Consider the following 19,203-nt stretch of genomic DNA (forward strand, 5'->3'; position numbering starts at 1 on the left):
GGCAATGCTGGGCCCAGTACGCCGTGGGCCGCCGGTTAGCGATGCACGCGGTCGTAAAAATCGTCTCCAGTTTGTTCCGATAATCAGCGATCATCGCCTTGATTCGTCGTCGACTTCGATCGATCGTGGTTGATGACGTAAAAATGGAAAGTTAGTGGAAAAAGTGGTCGTGAAACAGTACGCAGATTGAGCCCAACGATAACGATACAAATTAAATGTTGCCAAATGAACAGAGCAATACTTTCCGAACGTGCTATTTCTTGAAAGTGTTTTTTGTAATAATTTAAACGGAACAGAACCCTTCAAACCAGAAGAAGCTTTCTGAAATCCCCGCGCAATATCTCGAACGTTTTGCGATCGATAAACCGGTGAGTAAACATCCCGTTGCGCCGATTGGGGAGCGCTAGTGGGGTTCTTATCTGCAGGTTTCGTCATCCGAGCCAAGGGGACCGAATCGTGCCTAGGTGTGTACACTGCGGTTCCATAAACCGTCGTTTGTGCTTCTTATCAGTGAAAACACCGACCAGATGTGAAACGATAAATAAATAATACAAAAAAGCCACACGCAATGGTCCGGGCGGAACCCTGCCCAGACGCTTCGTTGGGGAAGTTGCTCTGTAGGGCGAAGGACCATTTTCGTCCCGATGCCTGACTGGAGTTTGAATTTAAAAATAGAGTGTCCTCAATTGGTTCCGAACGTTCACTGACGCTACAACGCGAAGCATTTGTCGCACACAACGGCGTCATCAGCGAGTGGACATTTATTTTTTATCAACTCCTTTCATTGGGTTTCTTTTCAAGGATAGGGCAATTTACACCCCGTCCGTCTTTGGTCTGACCGCCCATGGAAAGTTATGGCGTTCAATGGCGGCATTAAAAGTGTCAAACAGCTGCTTCCAGGAAGGGAACGCGCGCCTACAACAACGCAGGTGTTAGGGAGGTGATAATCTCTTGGAAACCATGTTCCTAAAGGTTGATGAAGTGTGTTTCTACTAAACCATTTGATTGAAGAATAGATTACTTATTACAGAGTGGCGCTCTGTGTATCCAAATGAATCCACGGTTGAGCGGATGTTGACGTAAGGAGAGTAGTTCAAATAGACAGCAAATGGAAAAGCTATGGACTGTTGGACACCAGGACTGTTCCCACTCCCGCTGACCTTCGCTCTCATCGAGTACGGGTTGATAAAAGACAGGGATAAGTAAACATGACTATTTCGGTTCAGGCGTTCAGGCAATGGAGCTGTTGTATCGGACCGTCGCTCGGACTTCGGTCCTTCGTTCAAGAGCCATGGAAAAAGTGTATGGACGAAGAGAACGACGAACGCAACCGGGAAACCGCATGCTGTTGGTGGCCCACATCCCTGCCTTTGATGCTATTGTGGGTATAGGTTTATTTTTAACATCCCACAGCCCGTGTGCTTTGTGGCCGTATGTGACATGAGCTTGTTTGCGGATGTTTTACGATCGTCGCCTAGCGGATGATGCTATTGGTATCGATTGGCAAGCAGAGCAGCGGACGACAGGGACCGGTCCAGCAACTATTGCGCCTTTTGGCCATCTGCAAATACAATTACTTTCATCCTTGCCTCCAGGGAACGGTCGTATTTAGCCGTACTGTTTGGTCTTATGGCGCAGTACTCCATGTAATGTACTCCATGACGTCATTTTCAGTCGAGTTTTGATTTTATTGTAATCTATCCTGTTCTTAGTGATTGGCGATCCAGCGATAAGCCTTGATTGCATTCCTTGAACCGATAGATAAAATGCTAACGGCGACATCAAAACTTGCCTTTGAAAAACATTAAGATTTTACTTTTACTGTACGGGAAAATAAGTCATTTTAAATTTACTATGTGTAGCTCCTAGTATCCGTTACGGATTGTGTTGCATCAGAAGGATCCATGGCTGCGCCCCCCTTGACGCAATCGACTGACTAAGTTTGCTCACGTCGCCCGCAGCTCACCATATGAGAGAGATACGGTCGTTTATTCTCACTCGTGTCCCACGTTCGCTGCTCGCTTGCACGTCCTGCTACTAGGAAACGCCGCGTTAGTATCAGATAGTCAGTGGTTTGCGAAGGAACTCGTTGTGCGCGTCTTGCTCCCAGAACATTCTACGAGGTTAACTTCAGTTGGTCCAGTTCTTGATGCCGCATTCTTCAATTGGATAATCAGCCCAATCCGTATCGCGGCGGTTCGCTAACGCCGGAATCGGCGTATCATATGGCTGGTTGGTGGCCTTTGCTAAAGAAGTGAGTGTTGCAAAATTTGCGTGTGGCTTGCGTGGTGGCACGATTGTTGATAAGTTCACAAAGGTGGTTTTGTGAACACCACAATGCCTGGTTGTGTGCGCGGTTTTACAGTGTGTTATATTCAAATGATAAAAGGCCCTCGAGGGTAAAGTGGCGCGGTACCACTAGGTCAATAGTCCGCGGATAAAACTCAACGTGCGTTCCCCAAGGCACTAGTGATAGGCGCAAGTGTGTGTGTGTGTGTGCTCGATGGCAAACGACTAATTTTTGCCTTGAAGAGGTACGCGCGTAAATAGAAATGTGTACTAAATAGCAATCAGCGCCAAATGGCGGGAATGGAAGCGCCTCTGATAATAATCGCCCAGAGACCGTCGTTTGACGTGCCCCAAAACCGTCGCTGACCCGACTGTCGAAGTCACTTAACCCGATCGCAGTACTTGACCATGATTTTTGTGATGCATTTGCGTCGCTCGAGTGAAACCCGAGGCGCCCCAGGAGTCCGGTAGGAGTTTGCATGTCGTGTGCGCGTGTGAGTGCAAAACGATTATTCGCATCATTGCTGGAGAATGGTGGAAACCTTCCTCGCCTAAATGGAGTCAATTAATTATTCAAGCATTCAAGCCGGGAGTCGAGAATGGATGAAGTCATCTTGGCGGGGTAGTGCTAACGTTTCGTGGATCTTGCGGGTGGGTCGAGGCAGTGCGTGTGTTCCTCCCAAGGGTGTATGTCTTGTTGCGCAAACAAAGTTCCGCCTGCGGCCGGACATATCACTAAATTGGCTGGAGACCTCACTGGAATACTTGTGCACGATAACAGGGAACCCCGAAAGATGTCTCGGTGGACTCACAAGTAGGAAGCTTCTGATAGGTACAGTCATGCAGATAAAAAGCTGTGCTAATGGCTCTCAAATTGGTCGTTTAGATAGAAAATATTGTCTTAAAGGAGTCGCAGTGTTACAAATTAAAATGATTTAAATTGAAGCACTTTCATAACTGGAGCGACCAAGGCAGACTTGTACTTGGCTGCAATTCCTCGACTGCCTCGTGCATCGATCAGATGATCGTTGTCACACGATAGCGGTAAGAAGCGATCAAGAGAGCGCAGTAGCGCAAAAAGAAAACGCAAGTCCACGACTGCCATGTCGTGATATTCAATTATTTTGTGCGCTCACTTACTGGCACCACTACTCGGTTCAATTGAGCCGGCCGTCAGCTGCCCGCTGTCTCTGACCTTAGAACATAGAGCCGCCTTTCTCGTCGGCGCAACTGAAGCCGTGGCCGCTCCAGTAGTCCAGTAGTACAGAGAACGATGCACGACATAGCGGTACAAGTGAGGTTTATCTCGAGATCTCGAGAGCTCTCGAGAGGTGGCATCGAAAAACGCACGCTGCCGGTGACAGCAAAGTAGACTCAGCGGTGCGGCCGACTGCGATTAGCGTTTCGAGGAGCGCAAATTAGCACACCACAGTTTAGTTGTCAAGTTTAGCAAGCAACGGATGGCGCTCTGGTTCAGTAAAGTGGTGCTCTGCTTGCTACTTGCAGTTGTGCAATTCCCGCGAGGTTCCTCCATGGCGAGAGATAATAAGACTGCTCGAAGGTGTGCGTGATCGGTGGGCGCGAGCGAGTTAGTGACGCAGGAAGGTCGGTCGGTTTGTTGGTTAGGTGATGTTAGTGCTCCGCTTGTCGCCGCTGTCATTACTGATTCCCCCGTACCACTGTAGAGTTGAAGAAACTTTGAACGAAGATCGATAGAGTGATTAGCGAGGGTGCTGTTTGCGTTACTCATATTGGTTATCTATTCGCCGGGGACTGAGATGCTCAGCTTTCGTTTCAAAAGTTTCTCACTGTAACTCCACGTTGAATTAACTTTGTCAGGTCGCTTTCGGTTGTTGTTGAATGACACATGCATAGGATTTTGCACCTGCGATCGCTGCTCATCGTGTGACTCACGCTAGTTTCTTTGGTCTCCCCAGCGATTCGATCGACAGATTTATGGATGTGAGATCATAAGAGGCGCATGATCGTGATCTTCCGCACGTGTTCTCGCAGCACCCGGCACGACGATGAATAAGCTGAAAACGTTGTTACCGGCCGGCGAGGCGAACCAGGTGAACAACAACGAGGCAAAATCGCTGGAGCCGATCGTGGGCTTCAAACTCCACCTCAAACATACCGCCTCGGATTACGTGAACGGCAACGATGATTCAAACCCGACAGCGCCCTCTTCGTCGGCCGCAATTCCGGAGCTTCAAGTACGCTTGGTTGGCGCGCGCCATCTACCGAGCTGCTTTGGCATGAAAAATGTGGAAGGATACCTCGTGAAGGTGAAGCTTTTTCCCGGCGCAATGAAGTTCGATTCCAGCATCCAGACCAACTCTTGGCCATCGTTTAATGAAACGTTTTCCTTCCCGCTCGTCACTAGTCACAAGTAAGTAAGGGCGTGCGGGTCGAATTTTAGTAACGCAATTGATAAACCGACTGTTCCCCTCTGCATGGCGGCCAGGTCTTCGTTCCGGGTGAAGAAAACAGACCGCCATAGGGACACCCATTCGATGCAGTCACTGCCGGAGAAGATTTTGAACGGGAACTTTGTCGTCTTCACCGTCTTCGCGCTGTTGGAGCTACCGCCAGGGGTAAGCAGCCGCAGAGACCGCAAGAACCTTCGTCGTAATCACACGCTTGACATAATCGCTGTCCCCGCAGTACACGTCGTCGTTGAAGAGCAAAACGATGACCTTCATCCGGCAAGGCAGCCAGCGGTTGAAGGATAAACCGGTGATCGGGAAGCTGGTCAAGGATATCGACCCGCCGAACGAGAAGAACGGAAACGCCGACCAGAAGCCGAGCCCGAAGAAGCTGTCCACGAGCGAAAGCCAGCGCAATCTCGGCTCGGCGACGTACTTTCTCGATCCGAAGTGCTTCACCGCGGACGCCAGTGGGCAGACCCGGGGCAAGCTGAAGTTTAGCACCGAAGAGCTGTGGCTACCGATCAAAGACATGACCGTCACGCACCCGCCCGCCGAATCGCGAATCACCGTAAGTATACGGCAGGGCCCGTTCCGATCGGTTTCCATGTTTTTTTTTCGCTTCTCTATTTACCCAAGCTCGCCTCATATTTTGTGCCCATTTGCCGTTTTAGTTTCTTTACGTAAAAAACTCTCACTTTTATGCACGAATGTGCAGCCATTTTATGCTCCCACCTTACTGGGCTGGATACGTCTGCAGGCGAGATTAGTTCCCGTCGTTCCGGGTGCCGGCGGCTGGCCGTAAGCAAAAGTGGAAAGTGTATCCAAATTATTGCTTCTCTGTGGCTCAGCATACCGTAGGGCAGTCACGATCAGCATACCGAGTGGCAGCACTTCCCGGCCAGGGCGTTGGTGCCGGCTGGCGGTGCTAGAAAACCAGCTGCGAATTATTGATTAGTGACTCCGATGGCCACACCTGCTACACACACCCTAGTATGGTCCTCGGGCGACCGAGAAGTATGTGAGCACAATTTTACACTTTCGATTTTGGCCATCTGGCCGGTGCGGCCAGCGGCGCTAAGTCGATACTCGCCGATGGGGCTCGTGCCGCGCCTAATCGGCGCTTCCGTTTCTCGCCGGGAACTACTTTGCCCGCGCAACCACATCCAACGAGCAACATGCAAACGAGCGGCAGCAAATAGATCCGAGCATAGATCCGATAGGCCGCGAAAAGTGGAACCATTTTTTTCCATAATTACATATTATGTTACTCGCAACGATTACTGTAACGAGGTGCGAATCAACTGACGTAACAGGAATTAACGCTGGCCGCTGGCTGGCAGGGCGGATAGAAAAGTGTTGGCTTTTCTAGGGAGGCCAGCAATTAAGAGCGCTTGACGCGTAATTAGGGTGTGGGAACGCCGTGAACTCATTGTGACACGCTCCGGTAGTTGATGGGGACGACGGTGGAGAAAAGATCGTTCCGCTCGGTGATGGATGCTTTAAGGATATTCCAATATCTCACTTTGATGGACACTTTCCAGTTAGTTTTTCGACATGTTGCATAAGCTTATGCTGAAGGCAACAATACGCATCGGTCGAAACACGGATTCTAACGGGATTGATTAGAGTTAGATTGAGGAAAATAACAGTTAGAGATTACAATCACGCCGCCACTGATTGTAGGCGATGCTACGGAGGTCAGCTTCTGGAAACATTGGATGGAGCACCGTTAAACCGTTTCCAGTTCGGAGTAGGGATCTTCGCATTTGGTGTGCGATTTTTAACTTAATAAGTCGTGTTGATGGCGTAGTCTCGAAGGTAAAAGCTCACACAATAGGGCCGGCACACAGCGACGCTAGAAAGCGTCCTCGGTAACGCAAAATAGCTATACTTTCGTACGCTTAATGGTTAATAAGTTTCGTAAGCGCTCCGGAGCCGCTCATAAACGAGAGACGCACGAATCACTGATCATAATTAAACGTTAAAGACCACGTACTTTCTAAACCACAACACAGATCGTTGCCCGGTCGGCAGGGCCTTTTGTTTTGGCGTGATTAATTAAATTAAAATAATAATTTTGACTTGACCAAGCGTTTCCGGTAAGCAGAGATAATTGAATCGCGCATGGTTAACCCTAATGCTTTCCTACCCCGAACCCCGAAGGCCCGAGCCGACTATTCCCGTTCCAAAGCAGCCACTCAGACATGGACCCCAAATGTTCCGGAAGTGGCGGTTTTTGGTTTGATTTCTGATTATTATCCCGCCTGTTGCAGATCACCAACAGCCCCCGGGGACAGGTCGAAGTAACGCTGCAGCTGTCGGACTACACGGAGGTACACATCGACCCGAAAACTTCCGGTGAAGACTGCAGCTTCAACGCGGACGGCCCATACTCGTCGCCACCACTCTCGCCCCTGTCGCTGTCCTCCCGGGCGTCGTACGACGGGCCGCAGGTTGCGCCATTCGAAAGTCGGCGTGCCTACTCGAGCGGATCACCGGTGCCGACGTCGAACTCGAACAAGAATCGCTTCAGCTTCGACGTGCGCAAGATTATGCGCAGCGTGAAGAACAAGGAGAAGAACCATAAGGGGCTGTGCCTGAAGATTACCACCGCCAAGGTGCGGTGCGGCATCCGGGTGAAGGAGGAGCTCGAGTCGGTCGCGGAGAAGTTGTACCTCAAGACGACGGTGCTGGAGCACCAGATTCTGTCGGCCACCTGGAAGTCGGAACCGTTCCGGCCGGCCCTGTCGAGCCGTTGGAACCCGGACAACTGCACCGTCGTGGTGCCGCTGGTGGGCGAAGCGTCGCTCGATCATCTGTCCATCAAGATTGGGCTGGCCACGAAAAGCAAGGTGGGCAAGAAGACGCGCCTGGGTACCGTTTTCCTCGGACCGAAGGCGTCCCAGACCAATCCGGCAGCCGACGATCAGTGGCGCAAGATGGTGCTCTACAAAGGATCACCGATTTCCGTTTGGTACAGTTTCGAGGAGGAAGCGCGAGAGTAGTGCAGGCTCCCGCAGCCCGTGGCCATAAAACATTCGTAACGTGTGTAATAGTTGTGAGATTTGTAAAAAGGACCAGAAATAAATATTTATTGTATGTACGTTAGAGACAATTTTCGGTGGCAATTTTGGTTCATTTCTCAACCTGACTTCGTCTACGTGGAAGTAGTTTCTTCTACGGATCGCAAGATGGGAAACGCAAGATTTTGATAGGCACTAGAATAACATTAACGGTAAAGTACCCTATCGGTGTCTAATGTTTTGATTAAAAAAGGGGAGCACAACACACACGGGCACATGGAGGCGCCACACGCGAGTATAGACCTGATAAGATATTGTTTATGGTTGGTTGACGTTCACGATTCAACCGTAGCCATGTAGCAGTAATAGTTCCGATTTTTATCATAACATGGTTTACATAACGATTTAACCATAATTTTAGGTGCTACTCTTCATTATGTAAGAATGCTACTCTTCATTATGTAAGAAAAAAATACTAAATTTTCTACAAAACTTAACCAATTTCAACCTATTAGTAGGCATTACTAAGCCAAATCTAACCTGTTTGTAGTCTACTAATTAAAGGATCTTTTGGCATTTCTCACTGTAACATTGATTTTGGTTTCAGTTGAAAGCTTGGTGAAATGTACGATTAGTTATTCCATTGTTAACAGTTCCACTTTACTTACTACATGGACTTCTACTGTATTAAGCCAAGGAGGTAAGTTTAAGATTAGTTTTTTGAAGTTGCTCTGAATAATTTAATGTTTTTTTTTTCTATGTGATAAGGCACATTTCTATCAAAACCGGTGATGCTTTTGTAGAATAAATATCTCTTCACATTTTATTTTAGTCTTACTTATGCGGGTTTTGCAAGTGAGTTTGCAAGTGAACCTTTGTTATATGGATTTTTCACCTTCTAACTCTAGGGTGTTGCCATTTTCCGATGGTCCATATGGTTCTGAACCATTGGTTTTCGTATTCCAATTTTTGCAAGGCTTTGTTCAAAGGTCCTTTTTATAAGATCAGCTTCAGTGCCCAATGAGCATCCCAACACTGGAAGCCATTTGTTCATCTTGGCGAGGTTAAAGGAAAAATTCTTGGCGCATATGGCAGGTGGAACAATGTCGTAATCAGAAATCTAGTAAGGTGCAAGACCGATTTCAGAAAGTTAGCGGCATTGCACATACCGGCTGATTATCCGGAGATCCGAATGATCATTCACGATCATGAACACGTCCCGCCGTGCTGAGTGATGAATGAGTGAACTGAGCGACCAATGTTCGGTTCAGTTCGGTTTTCGTTCGTTTCCCGAAGCAAAGGGGCTAGAGTTTCGAGCCATGCGACTCCGATTCGATTTCGGATTCAAGTTGAATTTTAAACTCGTACCGGTCGGTTGTGTTTTCTGCGCGGAGTGCGTGTCCCGCTCGAAACCTCGAATCCGTAGTGTTGTGGCGAAGGTGGTCTGGCAGCCGATACTAAAAAGATAGGCGCGTGTGAAGTGGGCCTTCGTCGCGTGGGCCAGAGTCTGGAGATTGGTGATCTGGCGCCGGTAGTGTTGAGTGGCTTTCGAGCAGTCGACCCCAACGAAAAACGAGAAGGCCAGGCCCGTTCCAGGAGCAGGGTCGGAATCAACACCGCTCCGCTCCCGCCCGCTTCCTCTCTCTGATAACGATTGGTGATATATGGTGGTGGAAAAGTGTGGCCCCAAAAGTTGAGGATGATTTTTGAAGTGGAAGGAAATGGCGCTCAAGTGTCGTATCACCGCGTCAGTGCGCTCCCGAATGGTGCTCTAGAGATTGTATGACAGCGTGCAATTAGTGCACAGGCGTAATCTACAGCATTCCTACCATTCCGGAACACCGGCAACGCCTGATAACGCCCGTTGCGTAACCGTCAGTACGTTCATTGAAGAAATTGCCGCCACGTTCGTCAACGATCAGTCAGCAGAGCTCTGACGTATAGTAAGTACAGCTTCAGTGGTCCAGCGGGATTACCAGCGGGATCTGCACGCTGCTGCTACGTACCGATCAACGTGGGACGCTTCGTCTGACGTAATGTTTCCCCCAACCGGCCGGTGGCCGGCCATTAGTCCGATCGCGCTTACTGACGTCGGGGCCGACATATTCCCCGGCCCTCCGGGGTCTTCTTGGCGGTGTGCGCGAACGTCGTTGACAGCAAAAATTGGCAGTGCCAATTAGAGGACGAAATTAATTTCGGTCAACCCAGTCCCCCTTGTGCCAGTCGGTGGATCTTTGGCCGGCTCGCTGCGGCGATGGATGGCCACGTTTCGTCGCGCGAGAGAGCGCGATCTTGCGTGATCGTTGCTCATGTTCGCGCGGTCGCTCGGTTCGTGGCCGCTACTTTCGCTTCCTGATGTCGCACTGCGATGACGACAAATTTGCCGTGCAGCAGCACGATGATGCTGTGGCGGCGCTGTGGCCGGATGATGCTCCATTCTTTCGGGAGTTGAACTTGTGCGCTGACCGCGGAGAAAGAAGAGAAAATTGAGAAAGGAGTGAACTTTGCAAGTTTCGCAGAAGAGCAGGGCCGCGGGCCATTTTATCCCGGCGTCGAACTCCCGGCGTCGGAACCGTTAAATTTGTCTGCTAATAAAAGGTTTTATGTCCGTGTCGCGCCGCTCTCGGTTGACGACTTTACACAAATTATCGGGGTTAAAAATACGCGAAAAATCATTTTTATGCAACGTTCATCGGGTTCTACGTGAAACCCGGTTGAGGGGTCCGTAAATTATCAGGCTCCATTAGCCAGTGGGGCCAGTCTGTTGCTCTGTTGCGAGGAGTGTCCTTGTGCGGTTCCAATCCATTCCCGGTCCCGGAGATGACGCCCAATGGAAACGGCGTGCGCTACACGCTAATGGCGCACACCAAGTGGAGCGCATTACCCGGCCCGGCGGGTTAACGAGCTGGCCTCCGCGAGGAGGTGTCTTCTTCCCCGGGTTTTTATCTCCGCCAGCAACCGGATGCTCGTTGGCACTCATTGAAGCGTGCCGTGCGCGGTCTCCGGCTACGGCGGGTGGAAAATCGGAAACACATTGGAACCACATGTGTGTGTCATGGGCCGGCCTTCTTGAACGAACGCATCAAGTACCCGGGCCCCCGGCGGCGCTGAGTGCTTTTCGATGGGGGCCTCCACTTGAGCCGCGCGTGTGTGCGATCAGCGCCTTGGCAACGTGCGTGACATCCAGCCCCCAAACTCGGCGGCGGTGTCATCACCTTCGTCTGTTTGTCTGCCGCGAATCTGGTTCGCGAAATAGCACAACGCGAACGGCGGAGGACAACGAAACGAATCTTGGTGCGCTCGTCTGCGCCATTTAGCCAAACATTGGCGCATTCCTCTGGGCAGGCGAAATCGACCAATTCTAGACCACACTGCTGATCGACCAAAGCGGTTCCCAAACCCGGCCCGGCTTCCCGTCCCAGACGGCTGCCTATGTGGAAGCCATATCGGTGCGATCAATGAACCGAAGTGGAGGTTACGTTATGCTGCTAGCCGAACTGTGTCATTGCCTGGCCCTGTTGTGGTTCTGTTCGGGCGCATCACATTTTATGTTGCGATGCGTTTGAGTGAAACCGTAGACGCAAAGGTCGCCCGTTCCCGGGTCGTAAAGTTTTCCTCGCAGCCATTCCCATTCGGCGCGGGGCGATGTGCAGGTTAGGTTATGGTTTGCGTTAAATTATGTTATTAGGCGCGATTTGATGTGATTTGACAAACTGCCCTGGAATGTTATAACCCTCGAAACTGTGTGTTGGTGCGTGCGATCATAATTTTAATGTGTTACTTGAATGTACATTTTTTTTATGTGTGGGATGGTTAAAGATGAACGAAGGAAGCATTCCTGTGCATTTTCGTGAACGAATGGAAATAAATTTCTATTTATTTTTAATCCATTAATAGACTTCATAGGAGCGTTCAAAACACAAGTTATGTAAACGTTCCCGAAATTATCTAGTAGTAAGTCTAGTCTAGCAAGTCTAGTAGTAGTCTAGAACTTGCTTTAACTGGAGAGCAGCGATCCTCCTGTTGATCATTCCAGTCGGTGCCAAACAGTACTCTAAACCCTTGGCGGACAATGATCCTTAGTGATCCGAGTCCGAGTCTTTAGTGATCCAGTATCCCCGTTCGAGTAATTTGATGCGCTTTAGAGTTGATGTTAGCATAGCACTGTGGGTAAATGGCCAGATACGTTCCTCGATTCCGAGAAGGGACGGGCACGTAACCTGGCACGTAACGAGCTGGGTAGAACCACTCAGTTCCAGTATCTTCCTCGCTAAGGTCAAGTGTCTCAGGGCTCTCAAGTGTCGGGGGCGTAATGACCCCGGCGGGCGAGGTGTACTTCTGGGGCGATCTGGCACAAACAGGCGAAGGGCAAGGCTGCTCAAGTGGGTCGCTGCTGGCCGGCGATTGAAACCTTGCCCATTATGTGCTCCTCTGATCAGGATGCGATGTTGCCATGCCCGACAAGTAAATGCTCGACCCGCGTCGACCCGCGCCAGGTCGTGCGCCGGGGACAGGTGAAAATGAATGGGGGACCATTACTAACCTTTTAAAAGCCGCGTCACGGCACCACCATAGCTCGATGTGCTACGTAGTAAAACGGCTTTATTTTCTCTGCTCGGATGCAGTTGAGCAAAAGCTTAGAGTGCATCCACGATGCTCGATCTCGGGGAACATCTCGAGTGGTATCGATCCGTGTGGAAAGCACTTGGGGGAGAAACGCGCTTGACGAAGATGACGGAAAGTATTGAAAGACATACATCTTGTTCGGCTCCCCCCCTGAGACACCCGGTACGTCCGTCTACCTCAGTCCTCAGTCCGGCCCACGGGCCGGACCGGGTTCTGTGAATGGGCTCGGAGTCCGGGCCGGGTGATGAATGAATGAATCAACCTTACCTTTCCATTTCGGGCTCCTGGCGGGACCGAAGATCGCGCGCGCTGGCCGAGAAAAGAAGCAAAACCGGTAACGTGACACCTTCGCGAGGAGAGGGTGCTTTTTATGGTCACGCGATGACGATGGCGTTTGACCGGAGCATCACTGTCGTCGTCGCCGGAGGAGCGTCATCGAAAGAAAGACCGGCGATACCGGTGATAAATCAAATATGTTCAAGAATTAAGCTTCAGAAAAAGGACTAAACCAGATAAGTAACTGGGACGCGGCACAGTTTGCGTGTCACGAGAGCGTGTGTGTGAAGCAATCGAACGGGGACCACAAATTAGTGGGCGACCCCAATAAGCTGTGCAAACAAAATTACCTCCATCCGTCGGTTCCAGGGGAGGGCCACATACTAAGGGCTTCGGGGCCCGCAAAGTAGCGCTTCCCTTACTTAACCCCATTCCGGGGGATCGGCAGCAGATTAGCAATTAAAGTGCTCGGTGCTCAGTGGCGTCGTGCGCGTCCATTTGCATTTGTTTGATCAGTCAATTAGCAAAATTATCCGGCAGCGCATGAGGCAACGATGTTGTTGTGTAACGGTCGCCGTCGCAAGACAAACGGACGCCTGGTGCCGAATCGATGTATGTCGCTCAACTGGCGGATTTTAGGAGACATTGCGCAGTCAATCGATAAATCTTGGTGCGGTTCGCAAGCGACTACCGTTGAGCTGCATTCTTGGGCCGCGGATTGCTCGTTACACGCTTTTACGACTCGGTGCAACGGTTGTAGTATGCGTTTGGGACCGGGGCAGGGATTGGGGAGACCCGTGGGCTGACAGATAGGTTGTTTGACAGGCCCGGTCGACGGCAGTCACACAGTTTCACGATGCATAAATTAGCCATTCAAATCGATTTGTGCACCGCGCGAAACACGATCGCCAAACGCCGTGGCAAAAGGCTGCAAAAGGAAACTAATCAACTCATCGATGGTGTCGGCGATAACGAGCGAGAGAAGATCAGAATCCAGGGAGTCTGATTTCAGCGGTCGTTGCATAACCCCGGGGGAGACAAAAAAAATGCCATGTAAAGTGGGTTCTGATGCAAATAAGTTTCTAAATGCAATGCTGTCGAACTCTAAATTCTAAAGTTCCCTTTTATTTCGGGTGGCCTCGAACCCCGTTACGAACCCCCGATAACCTTTTCGGGGGGCAAATATGTTTTGATGCCTTTCATTTCGGTTTGGCAAATATGCCACAATGACGCTAACTGGAGTGCGCCAAAAGCGAGCAACTGATTATGTTTGGCGCATTTAATTGGCGCGTCCTTAGCTTGTTTTCCGAAACCCATACCGACACAGAGACAGCGGAAAGAATTCTATTAACCGGGCGTGCGGTTATCGCCGGGTCGGGTTATCAGCAAAAAAGGAAGGAAGGAACACAAATCAAAGCCCCAGAACGAGAATGATTGATTTCGAGGTCACAGCATCGATGTCGATGGTGATGGATGGGAACATCAGTAAACATGCCGCCACCGTGTGTTTAAGTGCCAGTTTGGACATTTCATACCCCGTTTTTTTTTTGACTGCCGAGCTGAGATGTCGTTCGTCTGGCGCTTGCGTTCTGCCGGCGAGCATAAATCAAACAAACGCGCCCGCGCCGGCGCTGATGAGCGCTTTGATTTATTTCCATCCTTCAACCGGTCCAGTCAGCAGCACGGACCAAGTCAGGCACTCGCGAACTGGAGTGACATTTACTGAAGGCGTCCGAGGTTCAAATTGGCAACAAATTGCACGCTCGCTTCCCTTATTAGGACAACGGAACGCCGCATTCTCCGTACTTGTTTCTCACGTTTTACACGTTCTCTCGCGGTGGAGGGTGTTGCGCGCCAAAAAGGATATGTGCGCCGACCGGGCTCATGATTTAACTGCACCGACCATAGCATCAACGACGTGTGCGTAAGTTTTGTAGCACCTTTGATTCATCTTTGTTTTCGCACACCGACACCACTTCGGAATGCAGCTGCAAGCTTCTAGTGCACTCGCCGATGCACCGCTACATCGCCGATCTAATAAATCAATAAATTGAGATCGAAAGCGACTCGTTTCAGGAGGCACCACAACAGGGCCAGGCCCTGTTCCGACCTTTATCAGCACGGCGAGGATGATTTATTATTTTCGCCTTCCGTTGGGGGCCCGGTGGCGGCGTTAACTAGTGCTCCGGGGGGCACTGCACGTGCTCCGTCTGCGATCGTGATCGAGTGGCCGATGCAGGCGATGCATTTGTGGGTAACGAGACGTTTGCGTCGATTGGGGCGACGGAGTCGATCGGATTTCCTGGCCGGTGACCGAGACACGATCTTGAGATCTAACGCCGTCAAGTGTTGCGCGATCGTACAAGGAAACTTCTAAATGATTTAATGTGGGGGCCGCAGTAACTTATCGCATTCCGAAGCTCAGCTCAAACCAGGTCCGCGCTGACGCGCCCGGGTTTGACAAATTGATGGTGGTGCACCCAAAAATGGTACGCATAATTGATTCTGTCCCATTTTTGCACGGCCCTGACCTGGGCCCGCTTTGGGTTGATAGTCGGAAACAGTTTCGGTGCGGAATGCAGCGATGGCGGAATGGAATCTCAGAATTCCACCGTGTCGATACCGTCGATCTGCCATCGGAGTACCTTCGGGTGATCTGCTTAGAGTGCGCCATTAGCCGTGTGTTAATTATATGAATTATTAATACGGTCCAAGATATGGTAGAGTGTCCGCCGGGTGGTTGAAGGGACACCCCGAACGTTCGATCGACGTTCCGATCGGAAAGTAATGCCGATCAGTGGTGGTTCCAAGGACTTCCTCGGTGTGTACCGTAGATTTTTCTCAGTTTCTCGTGCTTCCCCCGGGGCGGTTTGACATAATAAGCGGTCTGACATTTCTGGCTGGCCTGCTTTACAGCATCTAATTAGCAATCGGAACGAACCTCGGAGGTTAGGTATTTTGGAATTCGCCCTTTTGCACCGCAGTGTGTGGCAGGCAGTTAAGGGTGGTCTGCAATCAATAAAAAAGGCTGAGCTTCGCGACCATAACGTTTAGTTGATACGAGCTGGCACGAGGTGTTGTGGTGGTGATCTGTGTTCATTACAGCGACTCAAGGATGGAACCAATTTGTAATGGGTCCTTTTATTGGCACAACAGTGGAGGACACTGCGCGCGAATGGATGGCGCGGCAATGAGACAACCATTAGGACTAGCAGACTGGCAAGGGCTCTGGCGAGTCGAGTTTTCTTAATCAACCCATAAAACAAGCGGTTAAAGTATTCAGTGCTCCGCCACGAGCAGCCCTTTATGTTATGCTCGAGGGACTTGCAGCGGTCCATTAGGAGATCAGAGCCGTTGGAAAAATCAAAGTTTCAATGTACTGCTTTAGATAAAACTGCGTCCATGGGTAACATACTAGCCCCTATGCTTGTAAACATAATATGCCCTCATTCACCCGGTGATTGTTGAAGGTGTGTTCTTTCAATCAGTTCAGTCTGTTGATCACTGATCTGACAAGCATTCCTTTCGCTCGCAACCGCAGCATGATCAGCGCACCCGGGCGGTATCGGTTGCGCATAATTATACCTCAAAGCCAGTAGCCGTCCACGGGTCTCTCGCTGCGGCCACCGTGTAATATCTGGTGTAATATGACCATTTGACAGGTTCGCTGCTGATTAAAACCGCAACCTGTCCAACTACTGTCGGCTCCGGCTGCGGTTTGCACACAATCCATGCCCGATCCGCATACAGCACCTGGTAATTGAAATGGTCACACTGCCGACCACAGCTAGACACCGTAGCCCATCTTTCCCTCCCCTCCCCCCCCTCCTGGGCGGCGGGGATTAAAGGTCCCCGGCGTTCCGTTAGGCCCGCGGGCAAGAAGTTTCACTACCGGCCGGGGACAACATTTTGCGACACGCAATCCGCGTGCTTAGGCCAACATAACCGCCGGGCAGGCCGCCACGGACGCGGTTTATGATCGGTGGTTTGTAATTTCACTTTATCGCGCTTTATTTGTCATTTCAATTAATCGCATCGCGCGCCGTACGGCCGGGAACGGGTTTTGGTCCCCCATAATGCCCTGGTGCCCATCTCCCGGCCGGGGTCGGGTTCGTTCCTGGTTTCAGTCGTTCGTTTGATTGCCGTGTCGGGAAAAGCGCAAGAGACGCGCACCGCAGGCGAGTCGTTTTACGGGCGATCGCAAACGAAACGAGACTTTTTGCTTATTAATTTAAATTATCACCCAGTCATCATCCGCCAAGCTTGCCAATTGCAGCAATTGGCGAGCACGACAGAGTCAGGTCTTTAGCTTCGGATTGAAAAGCGCTTGCTGTTCGTTAGCGCGGGGTGTCGGGTCGGGTGTTTGGCCGTCCAACGGATGGACGTGGATCAATCGCGATGCTCAGAAGATGCTGTGCTGGTGGCCACCCGCGGAGCAAGAAATTGAAAAAATCCGCCACGCTACCGATGGGACCGATTCCCAAAAATGTATGGAAAAGAAGCCATTAATTTTGTTGTATATTTATTCATCCCCACAAACACAAAACAATAACTCTCTCGAGTTGATGTTTTTTTTCTCCGGGGGTTTCCGGGACGGCGATTTCACCAGGCGTTTCGCGGCGAGCCGGTCAGCCGAAATTGGGTTGGATGGTCTCTGGCTGCCTGTGGGTGTTCGGCGCATAGTCACGACAAGAGCTGTTGGTGTTGCATAAACTAGACAGAAAATTTTATCATCATCAACATACAAATGGAAAACTTGATCAGAAAGATGTTAATATAATACGCGAACGATGGCCGTCGCTACTTTTATCATCTGCGTTCTAGTTTATTGGAATTCAATATCAACTGTTTGCCATATCAGATAAGAAGATGATAGTTTTTTCGGACCTAAATCGAACGTTTGTCCAGTGGAGAGTCTCCGATACAAGTCTCTGACTGGACCGAGATAGCCCAACGTTGACTTTTAATTAGCGTCGATAAGGATATCGTTATTTTTCGGATCGGTTCGAATGTTCACTTCCTGTGAGTAAGAGATTGCGATTCAGTGATCGTTGAGTGCATCGATCGACCGGCTGGACACATCAAACGAACATCCGCAGGCTGCAAACCAGAATACTATCCGCGTCTTCGGCCACGGTCTCGAAAGTCAAGGCAACCCAAGGCCTCAGATTTGGATATAACGGATATTTAGTCAGTAGCGGCCACTAAAGTGTGCAGGGCCGCAGGTCGAGTCAGCGGGTCGCTGCATAATTTAGCAGTTTCCTCTCGCTGCACTCGCTCTCGTTAGTGTCAGAATGCTTCGCCGGTCGCCTGAGTGGCGGTTAGTGGGCCGGCCGACCGCCGACTATCAGCTTCATCCATCCCACACTCGGCACAGGGCAGACAAGTGGCTACCGATCATCTCAACCGGCAACAGCAACAGCAGATGGAGAAGCAGAGAGAGAAGCTAAAATAAATACAATTTATTAAAATGACTGGCCACGCGCGCGTCCATTCTGGAGTGTGACGCGGGGAAAGTACAGCAAACGAATCGGGAAGTCCTGGTGGGCAACGGTAATTAGTAGCAAACGATCAGGGCATTTTGATAGCGATGAATTACCGTTATGGCCATCGGGTTGCACGTGGCTGGCAGCAGCAAGAGTCCACCCAGAGTAGGGAAAATGTTTATTTATTTTATAGCAGCAATTTTCATAAAATAGTTTGCCCTTCGCGTGGTATCAATCAAACGAGCGGCGTAAATTGCTTGGCCTCAAAAGCAACTAAAAGTGGGGCATATTTTAGGGAAATTATGTACATGAAATGGAGAATAGAAATAGTAGTTGAACGCATGCGCCGGGAACGCAACAGACAGTGATCCGATCCTCGTAATGAGTCAATGAAGGGCCTGGTGCCGGGCCGTGAATGACGGCTTTGATCGTCCGAAAACATGCGCGATCAAATCCACGCGCTATCTAGGCGCCGTGTCACTGCGCGGCGCGTGGTATGTTGGAACGCGCCCCATCATAAAAATTTATCTCCCCACCCCAAGTCTGGTCGGCGGCCCGGCCCGGTGATGGTGCACATTCGTAACATTATTTCAGTCGCAAGATGTTCGTCCGTGCCGGTTTGGGAGTTGAAAGTCGTTGAAGATTGCAGCTCGGGCGCAGCATCCGGTAGCCGGCGATCTTCCCAAATGTGCTCCGCTTCGAGTGAATGAGTGAGTGACAAAGGATTTATAATTAGTGCCGCCGGCGTTGACGGCGGGTTGATATCCTGGGACGCACGGGCGTGCTGGCACCAAGAGCTAAGTTGCCGTTTGACGTTTCCAGCGAACTGGAATGGTCAGGGTAGCTGCACGTGGAAGGAACGGGTGTCCGTTGGAGTCCGCAGATCTGAGAGCGAACATCGGGCAGCAAAAAAGGGTGATCGCGATGAATGCGTATTTTTAGCATTTAGCATAAACGCGGGTGCAGCATACAGAATGCTGTGCCGTCTCACGCACGGCTTAACGAGCATTAAAATACACACCTGATTTTACAGCACCGCCCCCGACCGCGGTGGGGGAACTCGCACGCTCG

The 19,203-nt window shown here is 50.5% G+C and overlaps 1 protein-coding gene across 4 annotated transcripts; it reads left to right on the forward strand.

Moving 5' to 3' along the window:
• Positions 1–261: 261 nt before the first annotated feature.
• Positions 262–7,829, forward strand: LOC128278096 (uncharacterized). Of its 4 annotated transcripts, none has more exons than XM_053016756.1 (5): positions 262–368; positions 4,227–4,681; positions 4,757–4,886; positions 4,957–5,289; positions 6,995–7,829. In XM_053016756.1, exons 2-5 carry the CDS (start codon positions 4,317–4,319, stop codon positions 7,724–7,726), a joined length of 1,560 nt encoding a protein of 519 aa, XP_052872716.1. In that variant the 5' UTR covers positions 262–368; positions 4,227–4,316; the 3' UTR covers positions 7,727–7,829. The 4 variants fall into 4 exon arrangements, with proteins under 4 accessions (XP_052872716.1, XP_052872715.1, XP_052872717.1 ...); XM_053016755.1 differs by lacking the exon at positions 262–368 and adding an exon at positions 2,116–2,254; XM_053016757.1 differs by lacking the exon at positions 262–368 and adding an exon at positions 2,470–2,534.
• The last annotated feature ends 11,374 nt before the right edge of the window (positions 7,830–19,203 follow it).

The sequence above is a fragment of the Anopheles cruzii genome, chromosome 2 (genome assembly GCF_943734635.1).
Source record: "Anopheles cruzii chromosome 2, idAnoCruzAS_RS32_06, whole genome shotgun sequence".
Lineage (NCBI taxonomy): Eukaryota > Metazoa > Arthropoda > Insecta > Diptera > Culicidae > Anopheles > Anopheles cruzii.